At 55.3% G+C, this 25,247-nt stretch overlaps 1 protein-coding gene across 1 annotated transcript; it reads right to left on the bottom strand.

Moving 5' to 3' along the window:
* Positions 1 to 2,282: 2,282 nt before the first annotated feature.
* On the bottom strand, positions 2,283 to 18,709 carry PLBD2 (phospholipase B domain containing 2). The gene is made up of 12 exons (XM_054006714.1): positions 18,288 to 18,709; positions 13,469 to 13,562; positions 12,816 to 12,974; positions 11,851 to 11,951; positions 10,293 to 10,507; positions 9,799 to 9,893; positions 9,281 to 9,441; positions 7,517 to 7,612; positions 6,122 to 6,193; positions 5,232 to 5,384; positions 4,136 to 4,298; positions 2,283 to 3,832 (listed from the first exon to the last, which is right to left on the bottom strand). Exons 1-12 carry the CDS (start codon positions 18,707 to 18,709, stop codon positions 3,665 to 3,667), a joined length of 1,899 nt encoding a protein of 632 aa, XP_053862689.1. The 3' UTR covers positions 2,283 to 3,664.
* Positions 18,710 to 25,247: the final 6,538 nt, after the last annotated feature.

Raw genomic sequence — 25,247 nt, 5'->3', positions numbered from 1 at the left:
ATGAGTCTGTCCCTTCCCTGCTCTCCTTAACCCATTGCCTGACATTGGCAGGACCCAGAACAGGTGGATAAGTCCCCCTGCCTGACAGAGCCTGGAGGAGTTTCTGTGCTCATACCACACAAGCAAGGAGCCCCTGACCCTCCTCCCCTTCCCATCAATCAACCAACCCCCTTGCAATAAGTGCTGGTCCCAGCCAGAGGAAACCAGCCGCCGAGCAGCACCTGGGACTGAAGGCCTGCTGCCTTTCCAGCCGTCTGCACTATCCCAAAACAGCCACGTCTGGAACATTTCACTACTGGCCAGCCGGGTTTGTTCTTTCAGAGGTATTGCTGGAGAACGTGCCTTTCATAATATCTCACAGCACTTTACAAAGGAGGTTAGCATCATTAGCCTCATTGTACAGATGGGGAAACCGAGGCACAGGGGGTGAAGTGACTTGTTATGGAGTAGTTGGAAGGGTTGCCATGCAAGTAAAGGACCCAAGCCCATGGGAGTCTTCAGTGGGCTTTGGATCAGGCCCTAATTGAGAAGGGAAGAGTATTAATAAAACTCCCTGTCTGTTGCCACCGCACTGAGGGGAAGAGATTAGGGCTGAGAAGGCTCCCAAGGCTGGATTCTCCTCTCGCCACACATCCATCATGAGAAATGAAGTCACACCAGGGTAAGCAAGAGGAGAATCAGGCCCGCAGCCTTGATCCCCAAGACCTCCAAGGAGTCCTCCAGCAAAAACCAGCAAGACCGAACTTGACAATTCTCTAGCACTTGTGCACAGAGAATCTCCCTCAACAGTTAGCAGCATAGAGACTACGATACAGAAAGCGTGTCTCTTTCACCAACGAAAGTTAGTCCAATGAAAGATAATCAAGTAGTTTCTTCCCGTACGTTCCCATGTCTAGAAAGATGATGCCAATAATGAGAGATTTGGAGGCTGTGGATTCTTTAGCATGGACTGAATTTACGGAGGGGCTTTGCCCGAGCCCTGGGGGATTTTGAAGGGCATGATGAACACATTGCCACTCGTTTGCCCCATTCCCTAATCCAAGAATCGAAGCCAGAAGGGGCAGCTAATTAGACAAAGTTTAAAGCCTCCCAAAGGAAATCTCTCCCTTATGCTCTAGTCGCTCTGTGGAGCCAGATGGACTTAGCCCTTGGTGAACCCTTTATAAAAACCTTCAGCGCGCTTTATAAACATTAGCTAATCAGTCCCAACCAATGAAGTGATCACTCCCAACTGCTCCCTGCCTGCCAGAGCAGATCAAGGAACCTAGATTAAGAGGACTTTGCAATCATTTTATGACCACTAGAAATCTCCCTAGCAGGCCCCGTTACCATCTCTCTAGCTCTGGTACTCTCAGGTCTCCCATCAGGTCATACCACCCCTGAGAGGTAGGGCAGGGCTATTATCCCCCTCTCAGACATGAGGAAACTGAGGCACGGTTACCCAAGGCCACACCGGGGGTTTGTGCTGGAATAGGGAAGTGAATGCAGGTCTCTAAGTTGCCGGCTGGTGCGCTAACCCTGGGGCATTCCTCGCTCTTCTCCAACGCAGGCCCAGGAGCTCGGCTGGGCAGACAAGGGTCGGCACTAAGGCTGGGACACAGCTGCTGTCCCACACACTTCATGGCCGTACCCTGCTTTGGCCCTGGCTCCAAAACAACCCTCGGGCCGCAATCGGCTTCTGCCCCCACGGACCTGAGCCTAGGAGATGGGTTAGCAAGGCCTCCCACCTCCCAGATCTCGCTGGATGGCTGTCCCAAAAGGCCCCCACCCCAGCTCTTGCCCCTGGCCCCAGAAGGGACGGCTGCCCAGCTTTTCCGCCCCATCACCTTCCGGCAGTTGAGCAGCATGGACCGACCGACCCAGTTGTGCTGAATTGCTGCTTTCATGGATGCACCCCACTGTGTGAGCAGTAAGAGCCTGGGGCGAGGGGAGGGGCTGAGTGATGCAGGGGCAGGAGCGTCCTCACGCTCATGCCAGAAAGGGCTGGTGGGGTTGTGATGGCGAGAGGAAGGAGCAGCAGATGGCAGCTAGGAGCCCTTGCTGCGAGCTGGAAAAGCGACCGCACAGGAGATCTTCTGCACCCCAGACACGAGCTCAGCCAGAAGTTCTGAGCCTGGAGCAGGAATCCCAGAGCGAAGTTCTCCGGCCCGTGCGATACAAGGTCAGGCTGGATGGTCAGAACGGTCCCTATGGGCCTTACCAATCTAGGAGTCTTCACGGCAGCTGAAACCCCAACCCGCCTCCTCTCATCCCGAGAGCTAGGCAAGAAACAACTCCGCAAGTTTTAGTACTAAAACCAAGCCAAAGAGCTCTTTTAATCCTGCTTACAGACGATCCCAGAACACCTGGGTTTGCACAGGGGACCCAGAACAAGCCCTGCACTGCAGCCCCACTCGGAGCCAGCTGGCAGGTAAGCCAAGGGGGTGAGAACGCCTCTGGCCGGGGAGCATCTGAGCCTGGCTTTAAGCCTTCCTTGCTGTCACTTTTCTAGGGGAGTGAGGTCTGCCCTGGTGGTCTCCTGCTGAACCCTGCTCCATTTCCTTTTAACGGGCAAAAGCTTCCTCACATGCACAAGCCCCACGCCTGTGGCGCCATGTGAGTCCAGGCCTAAGGAGGTAGCGGGCACAACAGGCACAAAAGCAGAAAGATTTCAGGTTGAGGCGGTGCCCTGTGGGCAGCCCGCTGGGCTTCTCCTTCGCCCTGATGCCAGCAAAGCAAAGGGCATCACCCAAGCCACAGCTGCATCAAAGAGCGGCGGAGGATTCAAAGGCAGCGTGAGCAAAACAGCAGCAGTCACCCCCAGGCACTGGAGTGCAGTGCAGAGAGATGCAGCAAAGGGGGGGGGGGGGCAGCCCTCCCGCCCCCTGGAGAGCACTTCACCACATCTTCCTGGGGCTGCAGACTGGGGGCTGCAAGCTGGGACCCCGCCCCCCTCAAGGCCCAGCGCTGAGGGATAGGGGATGGAGAGGCAAACCTGCCTCTCTGCCTTACATTCAGAGGGACAGCTCCGCCTCCGCTCCTGAGAACGCTAGCGCTCCTTCCCGTGGGTCACCCCCAGGGGTTATACCGTGGACCCGCCCGCTTCTCGGTGCCACCACACAAGTTGGCAGCCCATGGGGGTCCCAGCAGGCAGCTCCTCCTTCCCCGGGGACCTGGTGGCAGCTCCGGTCTTCAGAGGCGGGAGTGACAGTGACCGAGCAACCCGCGGGGCAGGGAAGGAGGGGAACCAGGGGGCAGCAGAAGAGGCTGGGGTTCCCCTGGCTTCTGGGGAGCGTCGCAGTTTGTTCGGAGGGCAAGAAGCCAGCTTGCAAGTTAAGACAAGGCAGCAAAATGACAAGCTGGGCCAAACCAAGGCCTGGCAGAAGGAGGTGCAATGGCCATCGGTTTCACCAAACTCCAGCCACTCACGCCAGGGCTAAATTTAATGCAGTAGCTGCACTGCCCCCCCTGTCGTTTCCCCCCACCCCAGGTACCCCTGTGCTCCCCCTGCAGAGAGAGACGTTCTTCCCTTCGTTCGCAGGGGAAAGACAGCCGCGGTGGAGCAGCCCCACAGCGGATAGGCCACAGTCCAGACTATAACAAGACAGACAGGGGGACGGGACACACCCTCAGCACCCCTGCTCCAACCCACTCGGCCACATGCGCAGGGGATCCAGGCTCCACTTCAGTCCCACCAGATCTTGATGGGGGGGAACTTCCAGAGGTCGGGGTGCCCCATGTGAAGCAGGTTGCTGTAGGGAGAGGTGCTCCACTGGAAAGGGGGGACGTCGTCCCAGGTGGGCCCGCTGGCGGCAACCAGGCAGTAGCCCTTGGCCATCGCATAGGACGTGATCTAGGGAGAGAAAACCAAGCGTCTGACAATTTCCGCTGAGTCGGCGGGAGCATCTCTGGGCACAGGTGCTGCGGACGGCCTCCAGCCACTCGGGGGCAGGACAGGCGGAAACACTCAAACTGGGCTGAGTCCATGAAGCCGGAGCGCACACATATATGAGTTGTCAGCAGCAGGGATAGAACCTATGACCTCTGGATCCACCGTCAGAGCCAGAAGAGCTGCTCTGTTAGCCAAGGCTGCAGTAGGCTTCCCCCCTGCAGGAGCATGTGCTCACCCAACACAGACTCCCCCCGTGGTCCTCACCTTCATGTCCGTGCCCCCGTGCGATCGCTGGCGCAGCGCAGCGAAGGGGTAGGTCCCATTGGCGGGGTTGAGGTCCGACCTGGCGGCGACGGCGTTCTCAGCGTTCTGGGGCGGGTCACAGCCCTGGCACCGGGACAGCGGGTCCTTCAGGAAGTCGTTGAACCTGAGAGGCAGCACGAACACGTACAATGGAGGCAGCCCCAAGGGGAGGGGAGCTGGGCCCCGCCTGGCGCAGGGCTGGATTAGCCACTGGGGCAGCTCTGCCCTGGAAGGGAGGGGGAAAGACCTTAGGCTGGGTTTGAACTGGGGATGGACGGGAGTGATTCTGCTCTAAGTTCTTACACCAGGCTCATCGCTGTAGCGGCTGCCCCCAGAGCCTGACCCAGAAAGCCAACGTTGGCAGGGCAGAGTCCCGTCACCTTCAGTGAGCATTGGATCAGGCTCCTGGAGCTATGGAGGTGGGATCTGACCTCAGCCCTCGCTCAGCTGGCGCCGAGGTTAGACCGCGCTGGATTAGGGGGCAGAGGGAAGTGGAGATTGTGGTCAGGGATGATCAGCCCCTGGAGGTAACCAGAGACAGTCCTCAGGAAACCCTGAGGATCCGAACATCTCCACGCTGAAGGATGCTCCTTTTTGAGCCCATCTCTCTGTGTAACTGCACCTGCCCCAGCTGTCCCCTGGCCTGACACACAGGAGGGGCTGGCTCCTGCGAGACAATAGCCATAGGGCATCATCGTGCCATGGCACGATCACCGCTGTGACACCAGGCGTTGTCGAGATGCAGTGACAGCGCATCAGCTTCAAGGATGCGCCAGGACCCATTGTCAGCGTTCCACGTGGCCAGCACGCACAGCTGCCTTGTCATCATCAGGATAAGCGGCAACCCTACAATAGTAGAGTGCTTACCACTCTCCCTCTGTCCCCACACAAACACACAGCTAGGTTCCTAGTCTGCACCCGTCCCCCCCGCACACCCGTGCCAAGGTGCCAGAGCACATGGAGCGTTTGTGTCTCGAGGGCCGCTCTTCCCACGAGCGATACGCCCTTCCGGCACGAGACGGCGCCAAGCTCCCTCTCCCCACAGAGAAGCCCTCACCTCATGAGCCGGATCATGGAGTCCAGGTCTTGGACGAGCGTCTGATTGCGCCTGAAGATCTGGGCCCGGGGGCTTTTATCATAGGTGAACCAGTCGCCGTATTTCTTCACCAGCTCCAGCTGGCCGCTGGCGTTGAAGATCTGCTCAAAGTACCTGGGGATGGGGGGGAGGGAGTAACACACAGATCAAGCAGGGACCCCACCTGCCTTTGTACATGTGCCTCAAGGAATCCCACCCCCACCCCAGGGAGGCCAGGCCAGGTGCCAAAGGGATGGGGGAAGGTAAGGGATGGCTGGGTAATACGAGCACTCGCCTAGGGCCTCTGGTCACATTGCACTCCCAGACGTGCAATGTGACCAGAGGCAAGTCACTTAGCCTCTCTGTGCCTCCGTTTCCCACCTGTAGAAGGAGGATAACAGCCCTGCCCTGCCTCAGGGGGGTCATGTAAAGTGCTTTAAGACCCACTCCGTGAGGTGTTATTAGAACAGCCTATCAGGGCAAGGCCCTTTCTAAAGGGGCATTTCCACCCAGTTGTCACCCAGCTGCCAAGCCCACCCCATGCCAACCGCCAGACAGCAATTAAAGGCGGAGTCCCTCTTAATAGCTGAGTGCTGCCCCCTTCTGGAACCAGGCAGCACAGCTCCCCGAGAGCACAGCACTCCCAGCCCTAGCTGGCGGGGGAGCAGAGGAGAACGCTCCTTGTAAGCCCAACGGGGTTAGGATCAGGCCTTCAGTGTGGTTGGAAGAGCACCCCATGGAGGGCAGTGGGGAAGACAGCACCAGGGGTTGGGTGCCTCTTCTCCCAGCTGACCCTTCCCTTCCCCCACCTCCCTGGAGTAAGATGCCCTAAGCCGGAGGGCTGGACTGGAGAGAGAAGAGAAGCTCCTTACGGCACATTGTAACTGGCCCAGTATCCCTTCTGGTACAGCTCCTCTGTTTTGTCAGCCACAACCACCAGCCCCCTGAGAGAGAGAACGAGATGGGGCATGAGAGAGCAGAACACAAATGGGAAGCAGATTGCATGCTGGGAAAGCAGGAGTGTAGCCTCCATCTCGGATAACCAAGAACCGGGACAATCAGGGGGCCAGAGGACTGTCCAGCCAGCGCCAATGGGCAGCCACCCCAAGGCCCCCGGCTCAGCAGGGGCTTCCGCGTTTGACCAGCGCCTAGAACGACTGAACCGCAAGGCAGCAGGAGAGCCCAGCCCGCTGCAGGTGAGCTGGCCAGCCTGGGGGGAGCCAGCCAGACCTCCATTATCAGAACCCCCCCGGCTCTATCCAGGCGACAGCCTCAGCATTAAAGACAAGGGATGGGACCTCGTCTCAGAGCAACAGGGGGGGTCTCAGCCAGTCCAGGCGGTGCTGTAAACACAAGTGTCACAGCTAGAGCCAGAGCAGGGACAACAGACTCCATTTGGGGGTGGGGGGGCGGGGGGGCTGTAACAAACCAGGCATCATCCTGTCGCTCTCCAGAGCCCATGAGGAGGGCTGGAACAAGGAGCTTGATAACATTACTGCCGGATAAAAACAACAGGGAGCCTGGTGGCACCTTAAAGAGTAACAGATTTCTCTAGGCATAAGCTTTCGTGGGTAAAAACCCCACTTCTTCAGATGCATGGAGTGAAAAGTACAGATACAGGCATAACTATACTGACACATGGAGAGCAGGGAGTTACCTCACAAGTGGAGAACCAGTGTTGACAGGGCCAATTCAATCAGGGTGGATGTAGTCCACTCCCAATAATAGATGAGGAGGTGTCAATTCCAGGAGAGGGAAAGTTGCTTTTGTAATGAGCCAGCCACTCCCAGTCCCTAGTCAAGCCCAGATTAATGGTGTTAAATTCGCAAATGAATTTTAGTTCTGTAGTTTCTCTTTGAAGTCTGTTTCTGAAGTTTTTTTGCTCAAGAATAGTTACTTTTAAATCTGTTATAGAATGTCCAGGGAGATCGAAGTGTTCTCCTTCTGGCTTTTACCTCTCCTGGAATTGACACCTCCTCATCAATTATTGGGAGTGGACCACATCCACCCTGATTGAATCGTCCCTGTCAACACTGGTTCTCCACTTGTGAGGTAACTTCCTTCTCCATGTGTCAGTATAATAATGCCTGTATCTGTAATTTTCACTCCATGCATCTGAAGAAGTGAGGTTTTTACCCATGAAAGCTTATGCCCAAATAAATCTTAGTCTTTAAGGTGCCACCGGACTCCCTGTTGTTTCTGTGGATACAGACTAACACGGCTACCCCGATACATTATAGCCGAATGTTCCGAATGAAGGCACTTACGGGATCTGCTCCAGCACTGTGAGCACCCCCTGCTGGAGGTCAGCTTTGCCCGGCAGGAAGGTGTTATAATCCACAATCATCCACTGGTTGTTGTACCTGGGCAAGAGACGAGAGGGGAAGCGTTTGGCGTTCAGTGCCCTTACGCCATGGTAGTAAATGTCAAGTAATAGTCCTGGTGTACTTATGCTGTCACCACGTGGCTACTCAAGGTAACTACACTCTTTGGCGTGTGATTTCCTTACTGTTAATAAATTTATACAGTCAACCTGTGGAACTCATTGCCAGGGTGTGTTGTGAAGGCTCAAAGGATAATGGGGTTCAAAAAAGAATGAGAAGTTCATGGAGGATAGGTCCTTGGCTGTTAGCCAAGATGGTCAAGGGCACATCCCCTTGCTCTGGGTGTCCCTTAAACCTTGGGCTACCAGAAGCGGGGACTGGATGATGGGATGAGTCAATAATTTTTTATATGGAGCTATACCTATCTCATAGAGCTGGAGGGGACCTTGAAAGGTCATTGAGTTGAGTCCAGTCCCCTGCCTTCACAGCAGGACCAAGTACTGTCCCTGACAGATTTTTGCCCCAGATCCCTAAGAGGCCACCTCAAGGATTGAACTCACAACCCTGGGTTTAGCAGGCCAATGCTCGAACCAGTGAGCTATCCCTCCCCTCCCTTGCCATGTTCTGTTCAGTCCCTCTGAAGCACCTGGGACTGGCCACGGTCAGGGACAGGATACTGGGCTAGATGGCCCGTTGGTTGACCCAGAATGGCCGTTTTTATGCTCCTGTTTGAAGGATCCCGTGTGGCTACAGTGGACAAACGGACACCATAGTGAGGAACAAACTGAACACAGTCAAGGTTTCCAATAAAGAGATTCCCTCCTACTCTGGTATTTCCACTCATCCGCCCCCGCTTCTCCTCCCCTCGCCATGTCAGGTCATGACATCGTTTGGGGCTGGTTTCAGAACAAACTGCAGAGAAATCGGAAGGAGCTGTTCCATAAGCAATGCCTGCAGCACCACAGGTGGCTCTGAGAGCCAAGGAAGCTGCCCTCTGGCCAGAGCAATGGACTCACTTATTGTTACAAATCCATGGAGACCTAGGAACGGTCAGTGGTCCCTGGACCACCTCACAGAGGCCGAGTTTCAAAGCAACAACAGAGACGAAACTCAGGTCCTCCTCCTTCAAAACCCCTTTTATCTGCATAAGAGGAGAGACTCCCTTAGCAGTACAGGTCCTATGACACACAGCTGAACTGTTCCAGTGTTCCGTGCCTTTCCCCTACCCTTGATCTATCTTGGCTATTTAGCAGGTAAGTTCTTCGTGGCAAGGACTGTCGGCTACTGTGTACGTACAGCATGTGGCACAAGGGGCCTGATTTCGGCTGGTTTCTCGACATTAGAGTAATAAACATGATGACAATGACGATTAATAATAATTCCACCAGCAGCCGGCAGTGGTGCACACACAGACCAGCCACAGATTAGTAGCCTCTGAAGTCTGCTACTTGGTCTCAGTGCCACTGACATCATGCAATGTGCCAGAACTTAACACATTAACTAACACGTGGCACCACATGGCCAAGGCATGTCACGTGATGGCCCATGATATTGTGCCATCGCCACAGAGCGCCTTGTGCAATAACCTGGCATCAGAGACAGGTTAGATCTTCCTGCTCGACAGATCTCACCCATCCCATCGCTGCCGAAGGGAGGGGAGAGAGGGGGACACGACAGGAGGGTCTAGATGACTGCTAGTCGACTTACGTGCCACTGTTGAACTGCTGGAAGATGGCAGCCCACTCGGCCCCGCTCCTGGCTAGCCGGTTTGCCACTATATTTCTCAGCCACTCCAGGACACTCCCTTCCGGATGGATGTACTTCCACAAGGCAGCATTGCTGTTCCCGATGGTGGTTTCCAAAGTCACCTGCAGGGGACAGAACAGAGTCATAAGCGAATCCAGGCAAGGATGCGCGTGATCCGACAGAGGCCAGACCTGGGCTCCTGGCAATGGGGCGGGGGAGTGACACAGGCAGAGTTGGAGAGACAATCTGCCCCATTGCCCATGTGAAGAGTGCAGTAGTAGGGCAGTCCATAGGCAGAGGGAGATTTGGGTTCTGCACTGGATGATAGGATTCCTGGTGTAGACATGACCCAGGGCCCTGCTTTGAATCCCAAAGCAGCAATGGGGCAGGAGGCTCAATCCCTAGCCGGCAGAACTCAGGGACAGCTGGACCATGGGGGAGGGAGGCAGGGGAGGAGGGTGCAGGCAACAGCTGCTCACCAAGCCACTGCTCAAGATGTAGAAGTCGTCTCCCGAGAAGATGGTACCGGGATAGGACGAGAATGTCTGGACGTGCCCCGAGATCATGTCGTCACCTGGGGGAGCAGACGGCAGGGAGCCATCAGGGGTGCAGAGGCCACGCCCCATCACCTCCAGAGACGGGCCCTGCCAACTTCCCACAGCAAACTCCACCCCAGAATGGCGGCAAGATCCAGCGGCAGGGGGAGCGGGACCCTTCTCTCTCTTCGCATAAGGAGCAGGGAAACTTACACAGCATCTTTGTGGGCTCTGGAAGTGCCAGTCTGGTGGCTACCCCTCTCGCCCTTCCCACGGGCCAGCCAGCAATCCCACTTCCTGGTAGCCAGATACATGCTTACTCCTGCTGTCTTATCACCCCCTCGTCCTGCCTCCCTCCTCCAGCCCAGGGCCAAGGAGCTCCGATCCTGGTACTGGCCCATGCAGCTACCCCCCAGGCCCCTGCCCGCGTTACGCACTGTGGGCCGAGGTCCGGAAGGGCAGCGTGTACTTCTTGATGATGCGCAGCATGGACTGGTAAGTGTTCCAGGTGTCATGGGAGACCAGGAGCTCCTGGTTCCCCGGCAGAAGCTTGAGGAGCGCGGAGCAAGACCCCGAGCCGAGCGTGTGCTCGCTTTCCGTTCTGTTCAAGGCCGACTCCAGGTCCTCCAGGTCCCCACCCAGCTGGAACAAGCTGGAGGCGGGGTGGGGGGTGGGGGGGAGAACAGACACACCTGGGCTCATAACAATCCCCGGCAGCACAGACAGAGGTCCCTGGATTGGCCAAAGCAGAGCAGAACCTCGGACCACCTACCCTCACCTTGGCTAGAATCCTGCTATGGGTTACTCCAGCTATGCCCACTCCCGGGTTGGAGGAAGCAGGGAATTCCACCCTCCTGGTCCTGGCCATGTGCATGCAATGGCCCTAACGATCCCTTCTTTGTTCCCACAGGTTCTCCCTGCAGCCAGGACTCCCTTATCTGACCATGGATAAGCCGCAAGCCCTAGTGACGGTCATAAAACTGCAGCTTGAGGCAAATGCAGATACAGGGCATGGGGTGCAGAACTCCCGACCTTCGGATTCAGTGACTCAGACTTCGCCTCAGCCCCAGGGGCTAATGAAGCAATAGTACACGGTTCGAGCCCAAGGCTGGGAGCATATCTGTATCTGGGAGCGGTCTGCCTGGGTATAAATGCATTGTGGGTAGGAAGGGCTAAGAGGTACTCTAAAGAAGCTGCCGGACTGTGTTATATTTTAATTAAAATGGGAAGTCCTCTCCGTGTTGGGGTGTCAGCCCAAAGAAGTCATCAAGCCATCATGCAAACATTAACAAGCAGTTCTCAGCACCCTCGGAGGAGGCAACTCCTCTCCCTGGTTTACAGATGGGGAAACTGAGGCACAGAGACAGGCTGACCAGGAGGGAGCCTGCATTCAGAACCCAGCAAGCGATACGCAAGGCAGAAGCAAATCTGGCCTCACTCTTCTTCAGCGACCTTGGCTCTGCAGGGCCGACGAGAGCCAGGGCACGCTGGCTGGTCGGCAAGCTAAGTAGATGCGGGGGTTGGGGGGTTCTGCAGAGACAGGTGGTACAGCAACAAGTCCCCATGTCCAACCGGGACCCTGTATTTTAAAGAGCATGTGGTGGGGGTGCCATCTAGGGCTCAGAGCAGAAGCACGGAGTCAGAGCTCCTGGGTCTACTCCCAGTGCTGTTGCTGACTCACTATATGACCAAATTACAGCGCCTCTCCGTGCCTCAGTTTCCCTCTGTAAAATGCAGATAATAATGGGTCCCTAAAGCCTACAACTTCCCTTTGCTGCATGCCTATGGGATGCCGCCCCAGCTCTTCCCTACAGCCACCAGCGAACTGCAGCTGCTGAACACGTACCAGGCCAACACCCGTCTGCTTCCCCCAGCCCCACTGCGCTGGAGCTGCCCCGTTCACTCCACCCCATCTCTCCAGCTCCCCACATCAGCCAGGACCGAAAGGGTTAAGTCCAATCACCCAGCTCCCGCCTCACGCCCAAAGGGACTTACAGGAAGCCAAACGGGGCGACCGAGAATCGTCCAGTCGGGAAAGCCACTCGCCCGTTATAACCGTCTTCCAGGCCCTTCAGCTGCAGCAGAGCCAGGCGCACCTGTAGGGGGAGGGACAGGCCCACGGTGAGACCCGGCGAGCAGGCCGGGGTCTGAGATCTCACCCCACGTGCGGAGGGGAGGGGCTGGTAACAAGAATCGGAAAAGGGGAATCTCGAAGGAGGGGCAGTTCTACTCTGGAAAACGGACATCCTGCTCCTCCGTGTTTAATTGCATCTCAGTGACGCCAGAGGACGCTGCTCAGCCCGCAAGATGGATCTCCGCCGAACCTCTAGCCCAGCACCTCCGGAGACCCCCAGAGCCAGGCTGGAGACCCCCAGAGCCAGGCTGGGAGCGCTCCTCCACCAGCATCAAGGGTTCTGCTGGCCAAGTGAGGCCACTGGACCGAGTGAGAACTCAGTGATGGATCAGGCTCTCTATGGCTCTCCCCCAAAATCCATCCTCCTGCACATACAGAACGACCCAGACAACGCTGCCCGTGCAATGTCCTGTAGGAGGAGAAGTGAGGAGGAACTTCTCCAACTGACGCTGCAAAGAGGAAAGAGTTACGAAGGACAGATCTACTCACCCCAGCTGGAATTTGGCCAGGAGACCTGGGTTAACTTCAGTCCTGCACTTGCTTAAAGAGCCAGGGGGCCTCTAATGGCCATAAGTGGCCAGGGGTCCAGTTTTACAGCTCATGGCACCAAGTGACTTCCAGTTCTTGGCTACCCTTTGTATTTAAAGTCGAGCAATACCCAGGTTTTCACTGGCAGGTGCCTGGTCTGGGGCCCCGGTAGAAGAGCGGTGGGAATTGGCGTCTCAGACACCAGCCCTGGGCCCAAAGAACCTGTCCTTTTCCCATAGCGACCAGCACACCCAAATAAATGCAAGGCACTGCCCACCCCCTAGCAGCACACATCCACCTGGTACCAGTACTCCAGATCTTCTCCTTTCTCCATCTGCTCCTCCATCCAGGCCAGGTTGGTCTCGATGTAGCTCTTCAGCTTCTCGCAGTAGTCAGTCTGGTATTTAAAGGGGCCGCAGTAGCCCACCATGGTGTTCATCCAGTGCATGTAGATGAGCTGGAGGAAGAAGGGGGCGCAGTGTAACCATGGGCCTGCTCACCCCTTTCCATCCACTTAACATCCTGGAGTGAGGGGCTGGTTCTCCATCACCTCTGGGTGAAGCCAGGCCTGCCTCGCTAAGGCATCTTCGGTTGGCTGGCTGGAGACCCAGGGACAAGCTGAACAGGACAGGAGGCAGCGGAGGAGTGCAGAGAGGCAATCCAGCCACCCTGCGTTTCTACAGGCTTCATTCAGTCTTGGCCAAGCTTAGCTCACATGTGAAACGAGCTTGAGAATCTCAGCCTCGCCCCTCCCCCGGGCACAAGTGAGCTGTTAACCTGTGGCGCCACTGGCCATCTCTGATAGGAGAGGCCCAGGTATGGACTAAGGTGGGCCTGAGTCTAGACTGAGGTGCAGGGGCATAACTGGACGGGGGGAACCTAGGACTGGGACACCAGGGGGCTCTGCAGACCAGTGGGTCTGACTCTCCCCTGCCATGCACCATCATTTACCTGCTCGGACACAGCGGCTTCGGCCAGTCCCGCAGCATAGGCCTGCAGGCTGTCATTGTACTTCTCACTGGTGGCCAACTCCAGGAAGGACCACCTGCACCAAGCAAAGAGGACACTGATTGAACAAGGGAAAGATCATGCACAATGGAAAGTCTCCATGCGGCCCATTGCACTCCCTCCAACTGGGCTCCCCGGGGGCTGTGTGTGTATCTTACGTTATCTGAAGGACACTTCAGATAAAGGCTCCAGTTGGAGACAAAGCAAACCCCTCCCTGGGCTTTTCTGTGCTTTGCTTCTTGTTTGCCTTGTCTGGAGCTGCTCCCAAGAATCCCAAAGCACTCTCCCACCACACAGCTGGGGCTAAAGACACCTTGGAGCCAGGGGAGGTGCTTACCGGGGTCTTCCTCCAGAAGGGGGACATCAAGGGCAAAAGGAAGAGGATGGGGGACCAGACAAGCGTCTGCTCTCCCTTAAAGGATCTGCACAATCATTGTCCCTTAGGTGGGTATTGGCATTTCCATGGCATCCAGCACTGCTTTGCACTTGCACACGCGTTCACTAATTCAATCCCCCCCTGCAAAATCCCTAGGAGGCGAGATGTGGAGGATTAGCAGTGGACAGAGTGTATACGTTGGGGGGCCCTCCACAGGGGCCAGTGGAAATACAAGGGGGCAGGGCCTTTGGCAGCTGTTCTCATAGGCACCCCTTTGCAGCCCCTGGATAGGTCACGGGGGGAGGGGGGGAATCAGCCACCAACAGCAAATAAAACCCACCAGCCAGCAGCACCTGGGACGTTCAGAGCTACTGGGTCACTTTGGAGCACGGAAGGCACCTCCCCCCCTGCCAACCCAGCTCATTCGATCACTTTGACGGGAGAAACCGGCCGTTCCCAGCCTCCTGCCTCTGACCCCGGCCTACAGAACAGGGCCAGGAGCTCATGCCCCAGAGTCAGCCCTGCTGAGATCAGTGAGCAAAACTCAAGGCCAGCGCAGGAGGGCACCAGCAACTCCGATTGGCTCAGGCAGACAGATATTCACACCGAGATAATGCACTGCTCCACTGCAGCTGGCTAACTGCCCACGGAGAAGGAGAGTTAGTTAGTTAGTTAGTTAGTTATAAGAGAAACAGCGCTGGTGCCAGCCCGATTGCCCTGGAGACGGAGGGCCCCTAGGACAGGTACGGCAGGGGCGCTGGCACTGTGAGCTTCCCCCTACTGGTGCCTGAGTCAACCCTAAATGGGATCCCATTTGTTAATGCAGTGGGATCCCATTAGGGGTGACTCGATAGCACCAGTAAGGCTTGGATGAGTATTGTACTGAGTATTTCAGAGTGCTAGGTGCACCTTAACCCCTCCAGTATAAGGTACACGGAAGCAGCTTGACCAAGGTCACACAGCAAATCAGACCTGAATGCCACACCTCCGCCAGAACCAGCAGCCAAACTTCCTTCTTCCAGCTGACCTAGGTAATCACCACAACATCTAAACACAGCAGAGTGGCTGCTGCTGGGAGACCGCTGCCACTGCACACTGAGACAGTTCCAGAGGGAGCAACACATGCAGCAGTGCCAACTCCAACGACACTGGGTGCTTTTCGTGAAGCCCACGCTCCTGGAGTCATGTGATCACGAGACTCCCAGCTTTATTTTTTTTTTTTTTAAAGGTAAGTTTCCAGGCCTCACAGTTGCAGAGGAAAGCTTGAAAATGTGACCGCCTCAAGGCTACGACACCAGAAACCAAATACAAAGAACCCTGAAGTTATTTATTTATTTATTTAAAATCTCATGATTTTTTACGCCGCTCTTGTGATTTTTGGAGGGTTTGACATGACTTCTGAATACCTGGGATTAGCAACGCGGACTGTTCTCGCATCTAAAGAGACTAGGTCTATTGTTTTGCTTAAATCTGAAATAAGCCACCTCTACTGAGGTAGAGAGGGATTGCTCTTTACATGAGCAGGGTGAGGCATGACAACTATTTCTGCTACACAGGGTTAAGGAAAATGCCACACACGACAGCCCTGGGGTGGGCTAGTGAAATGCAGTTACTGACTGCTCTCGGGGCCAGCTTTGGACCTGGGAGAGGGGACTGCCCACCACGTCCAGCCTGACCCAGACAACGAGAAGTAGCTCTCGCCTCAGTAACCTTGCTAATTGCATTGAAGGGCAGAAGAAAGGGGCATTTGTCGTCCGCAGCCTGCAGCTTTGCTAGACCCACACTGTGACTCTGCTCGGCTAGCTGATGTCCCATAATGCATTTCAGACAAACACCCGTGGCTAATTACAGACGCTCACCCAAAATCTGGAGCATCCAGACTCCATCAGTAGAGGACAAGTCAGGTCAGGGCTGTCCTAAGGTGAGTGATAGACTTTAAGGTCAGAAGGGACCATTATGATCGTCTAGTTTGACCTCCTGCACAACGCAGGCCACTGAATCTCACCCACACACTCCTGTATCAAACCCCTAACCTATGTCTGAGCTACAGCAGTCCTCAAATTGTGGTTTAAAGACTTCAAGGTGCAGAGAATCCTCCAGCAAGTGACCTGTGCCCCACGCTGCAGAGGAAGGCGAAAACCCCCCAGGGCTTCTGCCAATCTGCCCTGGAGGAAAATTCCTTCCCGACCCCAAATATGGCGATCAGCTAAACCCTGAGCATGTGGGCAAGACTCACCAGCCAAACACCCAGGAAAGAATTCTCTGTAGCAACTCAGATCCCACCCCATCTAACATCCCATCACAGGCCATTGGGCATACTTACCGCTAATAGGCAAAGATCAATTAATTGCCAGAATTAGGCTATCCCATCATACCATCCCTTCCATAAACTTATCAAGCTTAGTCTTGAAGCCAGATATGTCTTTTGCCCCCTCTGCTCCCCTTGGAAGGTTGTTCCAGAACTTCACTCCTCTGATGGTTAGAAGTCACTTCATTTCCCAGCCTGCTAGCAAAACCAGATCATTTCACCGGCCAGACGATGGGGCGCTGGAACGAGAGAGGTTCCCTGAATAAGGGGCACTACGCAGCAACATGGGGCGGACCCTAGCATACGCAGAACCAGAGTTTTGAGAGCAAGGATTGTACCGAGAAGGTGGCTGGTTCTTTCCTGTAATCAGATATTTCAAATTGAGGAGAAAAGCTGAAGCAGCTTCAGTTTCAAAATAATCCTCATGACAGCAGTGATGTATCTTTACCCCACCCCCTTGCAGATTGTTATTCTGGAGCAGTGGCTCTCAACCTTTCCAGACGACTGTCCCCCTTTCAGGAGTCTGATTTGTCTTGTGTACCCCTGAGTTCCACCTCATTAAAAAACTCCGTGCTTACAAAATCAGACATAAAAATACAGACGTGTCCCAGCACACGATTCCTGAGAAATTGCTGACTGTCTCATATTTACCATATTAGAAAATAAATCAATTGGCCTATAAATATTGTACTTACATTCAGCGTATAGTATATAGAGCAGTATGAACAAGTCGTTGTCCGTATGAAGTTTTATGTCGCACTGACTTTGCCAGTGCTTTTTAGGTAGCCTGTTGTAAAACTAGGCAAACCTCAGATGAGTTGATGTACCCCTGGCAGACCTCCCCTGGAGTACACGTACCCCTGGTTGAGAACCACTGTTCTAGACCATAAGCACTTCAGGGCAGGGGCTGTCGTTTAGCATGGGTTTGTACAGCACCTGACACAGCTCCAGGCTCTAAATGGTTGACGCTCAGATACCATGGGGATAAAGCTTTATGCTGCTGCCTAAGACAGGCTCAATCCTAACTGGAGCCTCTTGGTGCTAGGGCAATGGAATAGTAATGTCTAAAACACAAGGAGGAAACTGACAGCATCTCTTTCACGAGCAACGCAGAGAGATGTGCATGTGCTTGCCAGGCCTTCCCCACACCGCAGCTGGCAGCGAGCTTCCCACTGCAGACAGACAAGACTGTTCGTTCTGCTCCAGCCAGAGCACTGCGGGTAGCAGCATGGTACAGGTGGCAGCTTGGCCTAGCGGAGTGAGTATCCACTCCGAGGGTTGCAAGGGATCCAGGCACTGTACTTGGGCGGCTAGCCAAAGCCACCGCCCGTGCCACTCCAGCCACACTGCTATTGCTAGCACGCTCGCTCCAGCACAGCTAGCCTGCATCTATCTCCCTGCACTGGAAAGCACCATCCCAGCTGCCAGGTGGCCGTACCCAGAGCGATCTCAAGGGTGGAACTGCACGGATGCTACACACGCCGCATTACTCCCCCTTTAGCGATTTGCAAGGGGCTTTGCCACAAGTGGAATGCAATAACCGCAATGGAAAATGAAATCAAACGCGCGTGGGGCCATTAGGCCGTGGACTGCGGGAAGGTGGCGCAAACAGGCCTGATGCTGCAGAAGTGGCAGAAAACAAGAGAAATGGGATGAGCCCCTGGTTAGGGGCACTGCAGCCTCACTGAAAAGCAGAAGCGAAAGGGGGTGAGAAAAGACACAATTAGATCTTGTTGACAGATGTTTTCACCAGCACACGGCCTTGGGGGGAGGGAGGGAGGGAGGGAGATGGAAAAGGGCCAGAGAAACCAGCTAGAACAGCCCCGGAGCAGAAACTCCCCCGGGCAGGGCAGCTCCAGGACCCGCCCCTCGCCCCCCACCGCCCCCCAGCCTCGAGAGCTGCGAGGGGTCCCTTCACAGGAGCGACCCCCCCACCCAGCGATGGAGACCCCCAGCCCAGGCTCGCTCGCTCCCAGCTGCCGAGTCTGAGCTCGCCCGGCGTCCCTGGGATCAGCCGGATCGGGCCCCGCGGGATCGGGCCCTGGGGTTTGCACACGCGCGCACACACACACGCCTACCCCGTGTCTCGGATCCGGTCGGTGAGATTGGCCCAGGCGACGGCGGCGGGGTCCCAGCGCGGGACGACCCGCAGCTGGCCCGAGGCGGGGTCCAGCAGCACCGAGCTGCAGCGCGTCTCGGGCCCGGAGAGGGGCAGGGCGGGCGGCAGGAGACTCAGCAGCAGCAGCAGGGCCATGGGGGCGGCGGCCGGGCAGCTCCAGCCGCTCAGGTACCGGCCTGCTCCGCCCGGGCTGTGCACGGCCCCGCCGCGCTGCACAAGCCGTGACGGGGCGGCTGGAGGCGGCCCCTCTTCCAGCCGCCCGGCCCCCTTCCTGGCCACGCCTGGGGCGAGCGGCGGCGGGGCTGGCGGAGGCCCCGGAGGGGGTGGGCACCAGGCAGGGCTGTGTGCGGCTGGCGCAGGCTGCCCCCCCTCCGGCAGCATCTTCCAGTGCCTGGGCCCCCGTGCGGGAGTCATCAAACACCGGCACCCCCCCCCCAATCCTCCATGGGGACCCCCTCCTGCTAGAAATCTTTCCCCGCCTCCTCTTCGGGCCTGCGAACACCCCCGGAAGCGCCTCATCAGACCAGGACACCCCAACTCAAAGTGGCACCAGACCCTGCACGTTCTGCATCTGTTGTTCTGGCAGGGTCTGGTGCCACCTCTCTCCACTGCTCCCATGATCAACACCCCCATTAGCATCTTTCAAGAGATCCCGACATGTGGTGCACCCCCTCCAGGGCACTAAGTGCCCCAATAACAACTGTGTTGGTGAAACCAGACAATCATGATGCTCTGGAATGAACTCACACAGAGAAATGATAACAGACAGACACATAGAATCATAGGACTGGAAGGGACCTCGAGAGGTCATCTAGTCCAGGCCCCTGCCCGCATGGCAGGACTAAGTATTATCTAGACCACCATAACACATGTTTGTCTAACCTGCTCTTAAAAATTCTCCAGTGATGGAGATTCCACAACCTCCCTAGGCAATTTATTCCAGTGCTTAACCACCCTGACAGTGAAGAAGTTTTTCCTAATGTCCAACCTAAACATCCCTTGCTGCAATTTAAGCCCATTGCTTCTTGTCCTGTCCTCAGAGGTTAAGAAGAACAGTTCTTCTTCCTCCTCCTTGTAACAACCTTTTATGTACTTGAAAACTGTTATCATGTCCCCTCTCAATCTTCTCTTCTCCAGACTCTTCTCCTATCACCGGTGGGGGAACACTTTTTTCACAAATCGATCGCTCTACATCTGACCTACATCCTCAAAGGAAACCTGCCCACCACCTTCAAAAGACGAGCCTGGGAGCTTAAATTCATAACTTTGCTAGACACTGCATATCCTGGATCAAAAGCCTGATCTACACTGCGGGGTGGGGGGGGTCAATGTAAGATATGCAACTTCAGCTACGAGAATACCGGTGGAGTTCTGGAGTCGACGGGGAGCATGTGCAGGGATCGATATATCGCGTCTCGGACGCGATATATCGATCCCCGATAAATCGATCGCTACCCGCCGATACGGCGGGTAGTCTGGACGTACCCAAATAGACATACTGGATTTATGGCTTATTAGAACAATCTGTAACCCACTAATAACCCCCATGGCTGCTTCTCCCCACCCTTCCTTTTCTCCCTATGATGGGGGTGTTAATGGGACACTTTACCGTGAATGGTCCCTCAAACTGTGTATTAACTACTTATGCTAAACAATCTGTTCCACTTGTATTTAGCTGTGACACTCTGAGGCCGTGGCTACCCTCGAAACTTCAAAGCGCTGCCACCTCCATGAGGGGACTAGCTCCCAGCGCTGGGGCACTGATTACACTGGCGCTTCACAGCGCTGCAACGTGCTGCGCTCAGGGGGGTGTTTTTTCACACCCCTGAGCGGGAAAGTTGCAGCGCTGTGAAGCGCCAGTGTAGCCATAGCCTGAGTCAGTTTCCCAGAGCTGAAGAAGAGCTTGGTGTAGCTGAAAGCTTGTCTGTCTCATCAACGTGAGTTGGTCCAATAAAAGCTATCACCTCACCCACCCCGTCTCTCGGCTGCACCAAACACAACGGCAGGGAACCCGGGTGCCGGTGTTGCCAACTCTCATGAGTCTCAGGATAATTAGTGCTTTCCTTAAAGCCCCAGCTCCTGGAGTCAGGTGGAAGTGTGATGATTTCAGCTTTCATTCTTAAAGAAAAAGTAAGTTTCTAGCTCTCGTGGTTATAGTGAAAGCTTCAAAATGTGACCCCAGCATGGGCGGTGGGTGAACCACCGGCTGGGGGAGTCTAGCCCCTGTCTGGCCATGCCCCCACAACCCACAGCCCTGCCCCCTTCCCCCATTGGAGCCTGGAGCCCCCAGCCCTGTGCTTGCCAGCCCCCCGGCCCAGAGCGCTGGGTGACACGTGGTCCTCCTGGCCCCCAAGCGCAGGGCAGACAGCACATGGCTCCCCCCTGATTCTCCCAGTCCCAGTGCCTCCAGCCCCAACCCTGAGCGCCATCAGGCATGGCCCCAGCCCCCATCCTCCACTCAGTGCTGGGCGGCCCCAAGTCCCGGCAGCGCCAGCTCCAGCCCCAGTACCACTGAAGAGGAGTAGCCTGCCTGGGCTGGGGCCAAGGGGGAAAGGGCAAGCAGGAGGGGGCTTCGGGGAGGACCATGGGCAGGGTCATGTAGGGCTGTTTGGGGAGGCACAGACTTTCCCAGCCTATTGGATGCCCCACCCCTGGGCCCCAGTGCCTCCTATGGGCTCAAAGAGCAGAGGGGAAATAAAAAGAACAGCAAATCTAGTCTTTTTACATAATCTCACGCTTTTAAAGCCAATCTCGTGATTGTTGGTGAGCCCCACCCATGATTTTTGAACATTTGGGGTTGGCACTAGAGCAGGCCGCACAGGGAGAAGCCAGTGGCAGAGTCGAGTTGCCAGGGCCAGAGGGGCAAGGCTGTCCCACAGATGGGCTGTTCCTTGTGTTCAGGGTTGGTTCTTGGCTTCTTTGCAGATGTTTAAAGACAGTCCGAAAGGTCCAGACTGGGCAGGGATGCAGTACAACCACACGCGTCAGAGCCAGGTCAGCCACAAGAAGACCCACAGGTAATGGGAGATTCACCCACCAGGGAATGGGCTGTTTTATTACCTAGCTCCAGTGCTACCAGGCATGGCGGACAACCTACTTTATGCGGCGGGGGTAATACCACAGAGGGTCCAGGTGATATGTACCGAGTACTCCAAGCGGCCCTGGCAGAGCAGTTTGGGCAGGGAGGGTGGCACAATGCATGACATCCTGGCTCTATTTGAAAAATCAGAGGGAGTTTTGCCCTTGACTTCAGTAGGGCTGCTTTACCCCATGCTCGATCTCAGCTCCTGCCATGACAGTACAATTGTGTGGTTTGAAGAGTGCCCGAGATTTGCTTGAACCAGCCCTGCCAGCTGTAACAAAAAACATGCAGAGACTGTATCCACTCAGGGGAGACACTTGGTGCTTCAGGACAGCTGGTGACTTGTGACCTTCACTCTCTGACTCAGATGCACCTGAGATGTGGTTTCCAGCGCCCTCTGCTGGATGGACTCAGTACAAACACCACCCACTCCAGCATGGGTTGGCTCTGGGATCTGCACTGGTTCCAGTATGTTTCCAAGGGGAATGGTTTTAAAGCCCTTGATCATTCGGGACCTGGTTGCCTGCGTCTCTCCCCATGCAGCTGCCCTCGGTACGGGCACTTGAGAAAGAAAAAAAAAAAAACAAAAAATGTCAGGCTTTTGTTAGAGAAGCCAAAGAGGGCACTTGGAGCTCAGCCCCTCTCCCTGGCCTCAGGCGGTCCCTTGGAAGTACACTGGCCCTTTACGATCTTGCTCTCCTAACCTTCTAGTTCAGTGGCTCTCAGCCTTTGTAGACTACTGTCCCCCTTTCAGGAGTCTGATCTGCCTTGCCTAGGGTTACCATACGTCCGGATTTTCCCGGACATGTCCGGCTTTTGGGGGCTCAAATCCCCGTCCGGGGGAAAATCCCCAAAAGCCGGGCATGTCCGGGAAAATTGGGAGGAAGGGAGGCAGGGAGGGCTCGGTGGTGCTCGGCCGGGGCCTCTTTGGCTGGGGTCGGCGGTGCGGGGCCGGGGCCGGTGCGGGGCCGGGGTCGCCGGGCTGGGGGCATGGTGCCGGGCCGGGAGCTGGGCCGGGCGCGCGGTGCCGGGCCGGGGTCCAGGAGCCGGGCGCGCAGTGCCGGGCCGGGAACCAGGGGCGCAGTGCCGGGCCAGGAGCCGGGGTCACAGTGCCGGGCCGGGCGCGGGGCCGGGCGGGGAGCCGGGGGCGCGGTGCCGGCCGGGGGCCGGGCCGGGAGCCGGGGGGCCGGGCCCGCGAGGCCGGGAGCTGGGCCGGGGTCGCCGGGCCGGGCCATGCGCCGGGCCGCCGGGGGCCAGCCTGGGCCGCGCCTCCTCCCCCCACACTCCCCCTTACCTGCTTCAGGCTTCCCGCGAATCAAATGTTCGCGGGAAGCAGGGGAGGGGGCGGAGACGTTGGGGAGGGGGCGGAGTTGGGGTGTGGACGGGGCTGGGGGTGGGGCCCCGTGGAGTGTCCTCCATTTGGAGGCACAAAATATGGTAACCCTAGCCTTGCCTACCCCCACGCTTCACCTCACTTAAAAACAACTTGCTTACAAAGTCAGACATAAAAATACCAAAGTGTCATAGCCACACTATTACTATACAAACCCAGGGTGTGAGTTCCAAGCTGCTTTGACCCACAGAATCCACGTTCATACCTAAAAATAGATCCTTCTTTCTCAAATATTTCTACATACCGGGTACGTTTTCCTTTATATCCCTTCTCAGTTTGCTAAACTCACGGCTGCTGCCTGTATTTTAACATACATTAGGGGGGAGGGATAGCTCAGTGGTTTGAGCATTGGCTTGCTAAACCCAGGGTTGTGAGTTCAGTCCTTGAGAGGGCCACTTGGGGATCTGGGGCAAAATCAGTACTTGGTCCTGCTAGTGAAGGCAGGGGGCTGGACTCAATGACCTTTCAAGGTCCCTTCCAGTTCTAGAAGATGGGGATATCTCCATTAATTTTTTATTTCTTTTCTTACCTTAATACAGTTAATCTCTCTTGGCTCAGGTCTCCCTACCTTCCTAGGTTGCTCTTCATCCCCCTTCCCCCACCTCTCCTCACTTCTGCTCTCTCTCTTTGCTTAAGTTATTGTTTTTCAAAATAGAAAGCAATTCAAAACAGAACAAAACAACAAACCAAGGTAAAAACTTTACTTTAAATAAATCCCGTAAATTAATTATTTTAGCCCTTCAGAAATGCAACAGCTGGAATTACTCCTAACTTTCTTAAAGATATGGTTGCCAAGCAACAAAAATGCAGACTCTGCTTCTAACCCTAACCACTAACTAATCTTTGAAACATGGGCTTTCCTTATTACCACATAGCAAAGTTTTAAAATAAAGTTAATATAAAGTAATACAAAATGGCTGAAGTTACTAACTTAATACAAGCAGAGCTGGGACAGCACACCGAAATACTATCAAATAGTAAGTATAAAATTGAAATATAACGATTGTACTTACAGTTCAGTATAGAGCCGGATAAACAAGCCATTGTCTGTAGGAAATTTTAGTTTGTACTAACTTCGCTAGTGCTTTTTCTGTAGCCTGTTGTAGAACTAGGCAAATATCTAGATGAGTTGATGTACCGCTGGCAGACTCTGCGTACCCCTGGTTGAGAATCACTGGGCTAGTTCAACTCCAGTTATCCTCAGACTCCTAGGTCATATCCTGCCCCCTCAGGCCTGCTAGCCTATTTTTAATGAGCCTTATTCGTATTTGTTATTTCTATTCTAGAAGCTCCCAAAGGCCCCATTTAAAACAGAGATTCCCCTGTGCTAGGCAAGCATACAGCGAGGGGCAGTCCCTGCCCCGGAGCGCTTACAGTCTAAAGAGACACGTCAGACAGAGGGTGGGAGGGGAAACAGACAGGCCCAGAGAGGGGCAAATTGCCTGTGTCAGTGGCAAGAGACCCAGGTGTCCTGAATCCCAGTCCAGCTGCCCATGAGCAGGAAATATTGCACAAAAGAGTGAGTCGGAACCTGTGCCTCTTCCCCGAGGTGAGAGCTGCACAGCATGGAGAAAGCTTTCCTGACATTGCATTGTGATGCCCTTGGCATGGAGCAAAGAGTGTTGCTTTGAAATCACATCTGCGGTTGGAGATCCTGCTGTGAGCTCTCTCTGATGGGCACCAGGGCACATTTTTGCAGTTCTGAGTTCTCAAGGAGGCTTGATCTGTACGGCAAAGGCATTTGTAACTTTCCTGAACACAACAAACCCAGTGCCCCAGGGTGGCTGGGTTCATTCTTTGCTCAGTTAAAAGCATATTTTTTTCCCCTTAAAGGCATGTGATTTTAGTGGGCAATTTAACAAGGTGGGAAATTGACCCTTTAAGCTCTTAAGGCTCTTATGTCGCCAACAGCCAGGCTTCTGTTTTCCCATTATCAGCTCCCTGGGCTGGGCTGAGAGGTCTCTTATCTGATCAGTGTTGTCCCATGAGCACTGGGAGGGGGAGGAAGCAGGAAGCACAAAATCAAAGCCAAGCACAATGACTTGGCCTCACGCTAGCAATGCAGAGAATCAATTGTGGATGCAGAATCAATTGTGGATGCAGGTGATCTTCTTCCCAGCCTGGGGAGGTGGGAGCAGGGCAGGCTGGAGATGCAAGATGGTCTAGGTTTGGTTGCCAAGGAAGAAGAGGCAGGGCCAGAAATGACTACAACGCCTCCTGCTGGAAGATCTGTGAACTGGTGCCCTTGGCTGAAGACCTTCTTCCTTGTAATGCGGAAGAAAAAGAAGGTGCCATTTGGGGTGAACCAGCTCATAAAGAACACGCCCCCCCCCCCGAACAGGAGGTAGATGGCTGGGTCCAATACTTGCTATGGACCATTCTAAAGCACAGGTCTCTACAGGCATTGTCCCATGCCCTCCTGTTTGTTCAGTATGGCCTAAGCA

This window comes from Malaclemys terrapin, chromosome 16 (assembly GCF_027887155.1).
Source record: "Malaclemys terrapin pileata isolate rMalTer1 chromosome 16, rMalTer1.hap1, whole genome shotgun sequence".
Taxonomy (NCBI): Eukaryota; Metazoa; Chordata; order Testudines; family Emydidae; genus Malaclemys; species Malaclemys terrapin.
This window is presented reverse-complemented; position numbering and strand designations above follow the sequence as displayed.